This window comes from Podarcis tiliguerta (genome assembly GCF_965153285.1).
Source record: "Podarcis tiliguerta genome assembly, chromosome: 10".
NCBI lineage: Eukaryota > Metazoa > Chordata > Lepidosauria > Squamata > Lacertidae > Podarcis > Podarcis tiliguerta.
This window is the reverse complement of record NC_139543.1, coordinates 2424697-2437328: the sequence shown is the minus strand read 5'-3', so window position 1 is coordinate 2437328 and position 12632 is coordinate 2424697. Positions and strand designations below refer to the sequence as shown.

General features: G+C 42.9%; 1 protein-coding gene across 6 annotated transcripts in view; it reads left to right on the top strand.

The window, feature by feature from the left end:
• The window catches only part of FRMD4A (FERM domain containing 4A), a 401265-nt gene that overhangs the window by 155927 nt on the left and 232706 nt on the right, over positions 1-12632 (top strand). Inside the window, exon 1 of one of the 6 annotated variants that reach the window (XM_083399423.1) lies at positions 9879-10347. The exons of the other annotated variants lie outside the window; for them this stretch is intronic. Coding sequence (XP_083255549.1) covers positions 10189-10347 — 159 coding nt within the window. The 5' untranslated portion in view covers positions 9879-10188. Of the gene's footprint in view, positions 1-9878; positions 10348-12632 lie in introns of those variants that run through there. 6 annotated transcript variants of the gene reach the window in all.

The window sequence follows — 12632 nt, the reverse complement described above, 5'->3', positions numbered from 1 at the left end:
TTTAAAAGGTCAGTGTAGATCCAGCCCAAGTTATTTGATACCTGAGACAGAATATTCCGAAGTACTTCTCTGAGGGAAAGAAAAATACAAAACAATAATAAATTCAAAAGTAGCAATTTTCTGCCCTTTCATGCCACCCAAAATCAGCTGCCTGGTGCCTCCGTCCTCCCTGTGAAACGCCTTCCCATCAAATGTCAAGGAGATAAATAACTATACAACTTTTAGAAGACATCTGAAGGCAGCTGTGTATCGAGAAGTTTTTAATGTTTGATGTTTTAATGTGTTTTTATACGTGTTGAAAGCCTACCAGAGTAGCTGGAGCAACCCAGTCAGATGGGCAGGGTACAAATGTTAGCATCATCCTCATCATCAATCTCAGATCAGCCCTGGTGGGCAAAACACAACAAGCCAGGGAGCCTGGTTTATTTATAACTGTGAATGGAACCATAGTTCCTGAGTGAAACCCTTTTTTTAAAAAAGGCATTCTAGTTGAAATGTTACAGGAAAAATTGAAATGTGAGCGCCACTTGTGCAGCCCTTCTGAAAGCTAGCTGGCAGTTTAAGTGATCGCTTGGGATCCAATACTAATAGGAGCAGATTGAGAATACCGTAAGGGATTGGTGTTTGTCAAGGCCATCTTATTTTCCCCAAAGCATCAGCTATTTCTGAATAATTATCCTATATTTTTTCTGCATCTGGGCCAAATCAAGATTTCTAGTTCATCATCATCTCACATTTTCTTTCATTTGCCTTAAGACTCCAGACTTCTGCAATTGGGTTCTCTTCTCTCTCTGTCCCCACCACCCTCATTCTTTCTCTTAAAGCTGCCATTTCCTTCAGCTGCAAATGATTTGATCGCTTTGGGCTTTGTGTGATTTGAGTGTATTTTCTTGTTCTCTTTGCTTCACAGCTGTGACCTACTTAATTACAAGCAGGAAGCAAACTACAGAATCATTAGGCATTCTGCTTGAGTTTTTGAGGGGAGGGGGAATTCTTGTGCTGCTAAATGCTAGGATGTCTTCCTTAATAACAGGAAGCCAGGTTTCAGATAGTGGCACAGAGTATTTGCATTCATTTTGCATCAAGATAAGGAGAGTGAATAGCATATTTTTCTTCTTAATTTCTTATTCCATTGGGAGGGGGCGATGGGGAAGCAGTAGAAGTTTCAAGCAACCACAAAAAAAGGAATGACTCATACGTTTCTGAATCGAGATCATAAATCCTTCTTGTTAGCTATCGATTTCAGCCTTCTTAACAACCTCTGTCTGCTTTCTTTACAGACAATGAAGTGTCTAGAATCAAGTCTCTGTGTTCTCTCTCTCTCAGTAGTTCTTTATAATGTTTGAATATATGGTAAATAATGGAAGGTGATCAGGTTTGTGGCTCTATGAAGGCAGTGTGGCTGGGCATATTTCTGCTTCCTTTCACTGTATTTTATCTTCCCTGATGCTTTGCATTGGGCCATCCTTATCCCATGAAGCAAAGAAACGTAATTTCATCAGAAACAGGATTCCAAAGGGACTGCCAGTTTCCTTCCTCCAGTCTTAAACAAAATGAGATCAAGTTGGGGGAGGGGCATCTTTTAATAATTTCATTGAGGTTGGCACAAAAAATGCCATTATCCTGTGCCAGAGGTGGAATACCATTTTCTGCCTGTGGGCCACATTTTGCGCCCTTGGCCACAGACCCACAGAAGCAAAAGTGGCAGAGCAAGGGATGTGACTCTTAGCTTTGCATAGGGGGCTGCATTCCAGCCTTGCAAAGGTTGGGAGTTTCCTACATATCCACCTACAGCCATTGCCATAGTTCCAGGATGCACTTGAGCCAGGTGAACGCACTCCAGAAGGGTGCTGTGCAGGGCCAGTAAGGAATGTGGCCTGGGCAGAATCCTGGGGGGTGGGGAGAGAGAAAAGTTGCAAGGGCTGTATTTGTCCCAGCCAGCCAGCCAAAAGCCCCCCCCCTCCTGTCTTATGCCATTCACTTTTAAATGATACACTGGGTGTAGACACCTGGAGACGGGCTGCATTAACCTGCTTGCAAAGATCTGCACTGAGAAGTTTTGAGTTGCTGCGGTGCCATCTCTTGGGTCTGCGTCAATCTGAAATTGAGCTCAAACTTGGTAGCCTGACACAACTGGACATACACCACCGTACCCCTGCAGAAAGGGCAGAAGGAAGGGAAGACATATATCAAAGAGGCTATAGAATATGAAGTCAATATAGCTAGATTCTCAGGCAGCATTTGCTAAGGGGTGTAGGGAGTGGTGGCAAAGTGTTGGGAGGGCAGAACTGTGCCCTCGAAGCTCGCCCTCAGGTGCACTGGATGGTGCTGCCCCATTGTAAGTGAGATTCAGTTGCCACTCTGCACATGGAAGGAGATACCATCTTGTCCTTCATCTCAGACAGACAAATGGCTTGGGCCAGCCCTGGAGATGGTATTCCACTTTCTGTGGTGTAGGGCAGATATCCTCCATCTCATGCACTGCACACAGGATCTTTCATGTGACACCTGATTCTACAGGCGCACAGGCACCCCCTCAAGGCACAGAGAGGGGACATAAGAATAGTGGTTGGCATGAAACACCTGCTGGCAGTGTGCAGGGACTCCTGAAAATAGACTAACCCTGCTCTTCATGTATGAGCCATGGATAGAGATGGTGAGTCCTAACTATGCTGAGTCAGAGGTAATTCCTATTGAATTCAGTATGGCTTCCTTCCAGTTAAGTGGATTTAGAATGTCATCCTTAATCTGCTTCCTATTTTGAATTTCAAAACAAAACAAAAAAAGCATGGGCTCTATCACTCATTGTTTTTCTAACATGGAAAGAAATTATCTATCTTCTGTGCCAAGACCCCGTGACCCCAAAGTTCCCTAGGGGATAATGAATAACCACACAGGACAACAGCATATTGGGGTTTTAGACTGAATATGGCCACAACTTTACTGGTTACAGTAGACAGTGGTTTGGCAGGAAAGGAAAAAGGAAAGACTGCTGGGCAGGGCTCAATTTAGGGACCCCTAGGAGCGGGCTCAGGTGCCCCCATTGGCCAGCTGGGCCCTGCCAAGGGGAACACCTGCCAAGGACTGCCGACATTGGCCAATAGATGGCAGCCTGGTGATCTGACCTGCTATTAGCTGGATCACTTGTGTGCTCTGGGGCCTGGCTGCAACGCCACCCACCAAGGAAAGTGAACTGTCTTGCTAACTGCTTCTCAGTTAAAGTCCTAACTTCTTTGTCAAAGCGGGACACACCATCTGGATTTTACTACCCGTTTTTGACTACCCTATACCCTCATTTTAAAAGTAAACTTACATTTAAATTTTATTTTCCGCTACCCGCGCTCCAAAGTTTTTGTGACTTATAACTGATCTGTCCTTTCAGGATGCATGAAATGAGAGAGGATGATAGGTTTGTGCTGAACTCAAGGTAGCAAGAGCAACAGCAGTCCTAACTCTACTTACCTGGGAAGAAGCCCCACTGAATTCAATTGACTTGCTTTTGAGTAGACACTATTAGCTTTGCAGCCATACATGGTTTTATGATGGGCAATCAGACAGTTCATTAATTTTGTCATCAATGTGTCAAGGGGATTTTTGTTTGGGTGTTTTTGTTGTTGTTGTTGTGCTACAAATGACTCCCTGTGTCATTCACTTTTAAAGAGGACAAGCAGGGAAGGTGATTGCTTTGCACATATATACTGATGGCAGATATATGCGTCTATGTAAAAAACTAATTTTAAAAATAGGTATATTTCCACATCAGCAAACAATCAGTGGAACACAGACTTGTGGAAAATAAATCATTTGCAGCAGAATGGAAAACACCAGAGGAAAGTGCAAATGACTATTGGAATGATTGAGGCGTGTTCATACATCCCTGTTAGTGAATTTACTAGTATCATACAAAAACATTACATTGGAATGCAGAAATTGGTCTCCCATGGGTAGTATTACCTTGACTAGGTAGTACTACTAAACATTGGTTTAGTGCCAACAGTGTGCTGGGTGCTAAATTGCTCAACTGCACACAGCTCCACAACGTAACATGCTAAATGCATCTGTTCTGCTCAGCTTAGTAATTGATTCAAGGATGTCTATAGTGTGACACAAACCAAGGAATATATCCTTCTGGTGACCTGGGTACGTGGATCAGAGCAATCTCATATCATGGCTGCTGGTGGTGGGTTCTTTGCATTAGATAGTGTGTTCTTGTGTGCATGTGTACCTGTAATCTATGCAATTCATTTTACTTACCACCATTTAATGAACATCTAACTAACATTTCCTTGGGCACTGAGGGGAACCAGAACATCTGTCAAGTCACAAGTCATACCGACTTCTTTGCATGCTATTGTAGTTATAAAATAAAATAAAATTATAAAGCTGTTTCTGTCCTGCTGAGGCTGGTTAACAGGTCCCCTCTTACTTGCTGAGCCTAAAGCTGGGTTCAGATTTATAATGAGAACAGTTGAAGATCATTAAAGTGGTTTCTAATTATCTGCCTGCTTTCCCATCTATCTGTCTGTCTATCTGGTATTCTTTGGTTTTTGTCATGTAACTCATAACATGTTTTAGCTTAAGGTTACCAGATTTTTTTTCAATGAATCAGGGGACACTTTAATCAATCAATCAATCAATCAATTAAATACTACATGTTCGGGACATTGATGCTGCAGCGATGGTGGTAGCAGAGGAGCAGCCACCGCCTTGACCTCAGCCACCCCCTTGACCTCAGTATCTGAAAAATTATTATAAAAATATTAAGACACTAGTCGGTTGGGAGTAAGTTCAACGGTTTATAATTCTGTGAAGGGAAATATAGATGTAGGATTGATTTGGCTAAAATAGAATATGCAGCAGTAACTGTTAACTTAAGGAAACTATGGAAGGATGGATGGGAAGTCAACCAATCATATTATTCCTTCTTTCCTTTCCTTTCCTTTCCTTTCCTTTTTGTATTTTGAAAATTTATAAATAAAAAAGTCAGATGGGCAGCATATAAATAATGTTGTTGTTGTATTTGAAGTGTTGCTGAACTTTAGATTTCTATAAAGTCTTTATGACATTGACTGTTATACTTTTGATCCATAGCATAGAATTGGCTTTTTTTACAGCTGCCACACACTGGGTCAATGTTAGCATTGAGCTATCCACCATGACCCCTGAGATCTCATTCCTGGCCAGCTGATATTATATGAACAATGTAATGTCTTCCAGGGTCAGGTTGGATAATGGTTTGTTGACCGTCTGTAGGGGGGAATGTTTCTAAGAATGTTTTTTTCGTCTCTTGCAAAGGGAAGATTAATTAGAGGGGTCAGTGCCTACTTCATACTTTCCCAGGGTCCTAAATTACTTGTATGCACAAGAATCTGAGAATGTTTTAAAGCAGATCTTGAAGCTCTTGATAGTTTGTTAGTAAAAGTCCAGATGTTCCTTTGTGTTTAGACCAGGGGCTATAAGCTTTTCCAGCTGAGGACTCACCTTTCCTTCAACATATAATATGAGACCCACTTTAAATTTTCTTTATCATTTATATATCATATATCGTACATATATGTATAAATCATTTCAAAAGCTTTCCATAGCAGCTAACAATTAAAAGCATCAGTTCAAAACAATGGAGCATTAACAGCAATAAATGCTAAAAACGCTTAAAATCCGTGTTTTTATCCAGTGGGATAAAAATAGATATCACCGCATCTAAAAACCTAAGTGAACATTAATGTTGGCGTCAGACAAGTATTTTTAGGCAGGGTGCCACCACATGACAACTCTGCTTCAGGTCAGTACACACCAAAAACTACCATGGTGTCATTGCTGTAACCCACTCTGGGAAAGGTCACGATTCAGGGCTTGTCCACACTTCCACTTGTCCTGTGTCTAGAAAGCATGGCTCCAAGGGGTTTTCCACTTCTCTGATACTTTCTAGGCATAGTTCTGAGAGGTTTTCCACTGGTCTCCCTGCTTTACTGCTGAAGTGGAACAAACAGAAATATGCAGCAATGCCAATAGATGTTTGTTCTGATTTAGTAGTAAAGAGTGGGTTTTCCTGGGGAAAGTGGTGGGACAAATGGATGAATGCAGTGACTACTACACAAAGTTTGTTTAATGCAACAATTGAAGTATGTTGTCCTTGTGTGAAATGCCTTAGAATTCTGAGTGGTGTGCCAAGAGTTTCAGTAAGGTAGCAAAATTTATTTAAAGGGTTTCTCACACAATTGTGACTCCTAGTCACCCCTAGCTCCACTATTTGAAGACAAATGGATTAGGCGAGGTATGAGGAACCTTTGGCCTTCAAGATATTGCTGAGCTAATGCTCCCATTGGCCTCAACAGGCATTAGCAATGGCCAGAGAGGCTGGGAGTTGGAGTTCAGCAGCCTCTGGTTCCTGATTTAACCCAATGGCAGGGGAATAATGGTTATCACCTTTTGTTGTTTTACTTTAATGTTTAGATGTCTCGAGGTGTGGGACATTGCAAATAAATGAGGTTTTGGAAGAAACTGGCCATGTGGCAGTCCTATATGGAAACAGCCCCCATCCCCAACTCAGCTCCACAATCTTTGCCTGGAATAAATTACTTTTGTAGCATAATCCTATTTTATGTAATAATATGTAGAGCAATTTCAGTCTTAAGTAATGCTTTCCAAATAGTGGTAGAAGCCTCCCACAGTTGCAGCAGTCTTTACAACTAGTTGGTACAACTAGTTGGTTGGACTATAGGAGAGAAAATTCCTACAGTGACAGACCCTGTTTACCATAAGATGTTGGGTCACAAATGTCAGCCCTGCCATTATAATGGCAATGACACTGTACCTCTTGCGTCCCAGGTGCTGCTGGAGACAACACTCTGGGACGACTGCGACCAACATCTCACGCCCAGAAGCATCTGGCTCTCCAGTGTGGAAAGCAGACTGACTGGTGGACCAGATAGATCTTTGGCCTGATCTAGCAAGGCTTTTCTTAAGCTTCATTGTGGAAGGAAAAGCTCTAAATAATTATATTATGGAAGTCAGATGTGAATGAAGCAGGGATTATTGGATGATTGTTTCCCTGGGAACAAGAACAAAGGGGGGGAAAGCAAGATCTTCTCATGTGAAATGAACATTCGTATAAAACTCCAACGATAACTCATGCACACAAGATCATAGATATTTTTAAAAGAAGATCAAAGGCAGGAGGGTTTGAATTACAGTTTAGATCTTTTAAAAGGAATCTGCGGTTTTGAACTGTACAAGTAATTAACACCACACGTCAATCAGATGCATTAGCTAAACTGAAAATTAGAAGCATCGAGCCCAAACTAAGCACCACTAGGAATGGAAAATTATGCCACAACAACACTGGAAATTTGGGGGTGGCTCATATTTCTGTGCAGGCATTCATAAGGCTCCCACCATCTTGTATCACAGGTTTGCTGTCCATGTCTTAAAGGAAAGAAGTCCTTTCGACATGGCCAGACTATCACAAGTTATATTTGCTTTCATGTTATGGAATGAAATTAGAGTGACCAACTGCATGGGAGTACAATTGGCCTACTGCCCTTTTCACAGTGGTGGAGATGAGGGGATTTTGGCATATGTAGTCTTGGAATTCTCAGCACGATAGGCTTGTACATGCCTAAAATCTCTCTTCTACGCAACAGTTAAATGTACAGGAACCCTTTGCTCCTTCTGTATAGTGAATTTGAGAATTAGGGCCAGTAATCATCCTTCCGTCCATTGGCAGCTATTCATGCTTGGATAAATCCACATTAAATATTATATGAATCTAATCAGCCAGAAAGGCTCCATAGGAGGCTGAGCAAGCTTTTCTAAAACAAGGAGCTCTGTGTTTTAAAATGGTCATTTGTATAGGCTGCACTTAAACGGCTCTCATAGAGTCACCTTACAATCCATGCAGTTGAAGAAATACATACTAAGATAATGGGGGGGGGGTGTCTGCATAATTACATGTTTGAAAGCAATACAGGGAACAGGGATGCCCCAAATCCTGCTGATGAACTCAGGCCATGCATTTTTGAAAACCATTTTCAAAGAGTGGTCAAGTTGTTGCATTTCCCTTCTTTTTCTTCATCATCATCACCTCATTCAAAATAACCAAAGGGATTAAATTGCATGGTGGGGACAGGACTGCACACAACATGTGACTGGGTCTCATGATATGGAGCCAGCATCCTTAGGAAGCTGCTGGTAGACACAAATCACTGGTACCTTCCTTCTCTCTCTCTCTCTCTCTCTCTCTCTCTCTCTCTCTCACACACACACACACACACACACACCACAAGGGCTGAGCAATACATGCTTTTCAGCATCACAATATATCACCAGCTGAACATTGTGGTATACTGATATATCACGATGTCAGAAAAAAGGCTGGAGCTATGTAGAGGCATTGGCTGGCTTCATGGTTTTTCCTGCATTGTGATTTTTGCCAGCACCTGCTCTTGTGATTTGCTGCCCCTGCATGAGGCAAGGGAGAGCTGAGCCAGCAGAGTTAAGAGGGGCTGCAGGAATTGAGAGAATTGGCTGCTTCATGATTTTTCCCACATGGTGATTTTTGCAAAGCACACACAAGCGTAATATGGACTTCAAACCGGTTTTCGATGATATATCAATATATCGCCCAGCCCTATTGAGCAGCGCCAGGTGCTTGAGCTCAACTGCCAGATCAATCCCACCTCGGGACCATTGGGTCTGGTATGGTTCCAAATTGGATGGTGGACCAGGTGTTTAGATTCCTGCATTGCAGGGGGTTGGACTGGATTACTTTCAAGGTCTCTTCCAACTCTATGAGTCTACAATTGTAGGAAGTAAAAATGACAGATAGACCAAGCTGCCCATCAGGTCGCTGAGGTTGCTGTTGCCCACCACCCCAGTTAAGCTCATTAGACCCTACTGATGGAGGATGAGACCCCGGCACCCTGACTGTGGCTCCTTCAAACCTGGAGCCACCCATGTAATGGGGGGATGATGACGACATCCCAGAGCCACTCAGGATTTGTTTGCTGTAGCAGTACTAGCTCAAAGTGGTTAACTGTTCTAGGACTTTTCCTGGTATCAGTGTCAAACTCACTGGTCGGTAGTTACCTGCGTCTTCCTTCCCTCCCTTTTTGAAGATGGGGACAGCATTTGCCTACCTCCAGTCTGTAGTGGCCTCACCTGTTCTCCAAGAATTCTCTAAGATTATATTAGTACCCTCACCCTGGAAATTTGAATTCATTTAAAGTAGCCTGGTGTTCCCTTACGACCTCTTTTCCTATTTGGGGCTGCAGCTCCCTCAGGTTGGGAATTGCTTTCCTTTTGGTTGAAAACAGAGGCAAAGTAGGTGTCGAGTAGTTCTGCTTTCTCGCTGTCACCCAATAGCATCTCTCCGTCTTCTCCATACAGAAGACCTACCCTTTCCTCGTCCCTCCTCCTTCATTCTGCTGAATCTCCCCAATTTTCAACAACACAAGACTATCAGAAATTAAGTAGGTTAAACTTTCATTTTATTCTATAAGTGGTTTATGATCCTATCCTGAAGCTGCAGTAGTTGCGATATGCTGAACTGTAGTAACAGTTTGATGTAAAGCTTCCACAGTTTGTTTATTTTTAAAAAACATCAGAAAGATGTGTGTTGCAAAGCAATTCTTCATTGGCTCTACTTTGTACCTTAAAGAGTTAAAAAGAAAGATGGAATGCCTTGAGAATGTTGGCAGAGAAGGAGAGAGAGAGACAGAAAAGGGGTTTGTTTTCCATCCTCTCTGGACGTAATCCCGGCACTTTGAAGGCTAAGTGATGATTCTAGATTTAAGTTTGTTTCTCAGTTCCTCTGCGAGGAGCTAAGAAGAGAAAAGTGAGATTATAAAGACAGATAGCTGTACCAGCAGACCAACTTTTTAAAAAATATGCAACTCCCTTTGTAGCAAAAAAAGAAAAAAGAACAAAAAGGGGATATTTTTACATTGTCCCTCAGTGCAACAGTATTTTATTTTAGAAGATACACAGAAAACGTTGGGAGAAACTATTCCCTGCAAAGGGGAACTCCTAGCAAAATGGTTTGTTTTGGCTTTGGTGTTTTTCTTTTTCCTTTCCCTTCCTTTCATGGAAAATCACTGTGACATTTTAACCGTGCCATTCTTACTAGTCTGAAAAATCAGCAAACCACCCGGGACTACCAGCGCCAGACCTTCCGTTTTGCTAGCTGGCATGGCTGCTGTGCTTTTTAGATTTGAAGATCTGCTGTACAGTTGGGACAGCCTAGTGTGGAACCTGACGTCGCGGGTTCTGGGGACTTATCGATTCAGAAACTTGCAGGTTGTGCGACTAATGCTTAAACCATGGTGCATCTCCAGAGCTGTGTACCAGGTAGGGTAAAATTATTTAAACATATTGGGGACCAGGGTAGGGGTGGTGATGGGGCGACAAGCTCCTAGCCAGTTTTTTACTTAGAGTGCCTGGGAAATCATGCAAGGACAGGTCTTTTGTGGCTGTGATTCTTAGACTTTTTTGTATTGTCTAAGGATTGCTTTGTGTAGGACCTAATTCTACACTAAATTTCCGGATATTTTTTTCTTTTGCTATATTAAGATTTGCTGCTTTAAGATTTTTCCACTTTCCCCAGGTGGCTCAGGGGAGGGTACATGGGGCTATGATTCTGGCCAGCATCTCATTCTGACAATTCTGACCATTTTGCATGGCAGCTAGAAGGTAGCAAAGACCACTCCTTGCCTCCACTTTCTGGCTGCACCAGTGGATTTACCTCTACAGACAGTACATGGAAGGGGGCATTGAACAAACCGATAGAGTGCATCCCAGAATCCAGTTCATCATCCTGCAGAACTGTGAGGTCACTGACCACATTCTTGCTTTGCAAAAGGAAGCCTTTCATCTGCTGCTCTGTGCACAGGTGGAGTTTGACACAATGCACCAGCCATGCCAAAAGCAGGAAAGAGAGAGCAGGGTACTGCTGCATCTGACCCGGTTGGGGCCCAAGATGAAGTGAGAGTGCACCCTAGAGTTATCTGCAGCCCACACCTTTGTGACCCCTCAATTCATCCCTATGGCTCTGTTGCCACTTCAAACCCCACATTTACTAATTTCAGAAATTATGGGGAGAAGCTGGCAGCCCAGAAGTTAAGGGGATCCTTGCCCCAGCAAACCCATAGCACCCTTCCTCCCAAAGTGGTAAAAAACAATTCCAATACAAATACCAACTGAAAAAAATAGCAATTTTAAAAAATTAAAAGGCTTGTTGGAAGAGAAAGATCTGCCTAATAGTCAAAGGGAAGGCTCTTCGAAGGGAGGTGCCACATCACTAAAGGCCTAATTCCTACATTGTGCAGAATGAAACTCCTGATAAGACCTGTTCTGCAGGAAGTCCTCACCCACAGAGCATAGCGATATTTCCTCTGAAAGTGTCATCTTCATATTGTTATGAGTTTGTGGATGCCTTGACCCCTAAATTCCTGGGTCTAATGGGTGCTGGGTCTAGTAGGTGTTGGAGTTTAATTGATGCCTGGAGTATTAAGATGGGCTGCCAGATGCCAAAATACACACCAAACCAGTTTTTTTCGTTAGCAGAAAATTGCCTGGGAGAAGATGGGCCATTTGCAGGGAACAAACACAGACAGATGGCCCATCAGGAAAGTGGATGAGGGAGCCCCAGCCTGAGTTCTGAGAGGCTTAGTCAGAATACAATGCCAGAGTTTTTCTTAGGAGGAAGTTATAGATTTTCTTTTGGCTGCAGTGTGATTGCGGGGAAAGGGTGTCAATCTGTTAAATGCGGCAAGCTGAAGGGGTGGGTCAGAGCACAATGCAAACTGACAGTTTGAACCCGAGGTGAGTGAAATGGGAGAAGCAGGACCCTCTAGGAGTGTAATGCTTTGAACCCTTCCATCATAGGCTCCAGTTGTATGTATGTATGTGTAAATAAACCATTTATGATAAAGACACCCCAGTCTCTGCTTTGCCGCATTTCCAAAGGAAACACAAACCTTGGGTAAGCATGCCGGGAACCCCTGGAATCTCACACAGCTGAAGAGATTGGGTTGGCCTGTAACAATACTAAGTTTGTCCTGCCCCTTCCATGGAGGTTAGGCAGACTTCCTCTTGCTGAGATGCCACCATGTAATGCCGTTAACCTTTATTGGCTGCTGGTGGTGGGGCTGGGAGCAAAGAAACTGTGGTGGCATCACAACAAATTGGAAAGAGAAGCTGTTTTTTTCTTGGTGGAAGCATCACCTCTAGTTCTACCCGGAACGAGTCAGCTCATGCCATAGTCTTTGGTAGCTTTGCATGTGGATTAGATTTTCACGTTTAGTGTTTTCTGTTGCCTTCCCCCTACTCTTGCTTTTCAACCCATTGATAGCAGCTGGCAGGGAAGCCGATAGGGTGATGCTGTGCATTTTGTTTCACCAGCTATTATGAGGATGAGGAGGTGAACTCATGTCAAGTTCTGCCATTACAGCCTGCAAAATTCTTGATCTTTAAGCAAAAAACACTGGATAAAATTATACAACTTCATGGTTAAATGAAATTAGATAAAGAAAAACTGTGCTCCCCAACAAAACGGTACCAGAATATCCTCCTGGGTGTAGTACAGTCATTTTATTTATTTTGTATTCAAGTTCTTCTGTGTTTGTTGGAGGCTG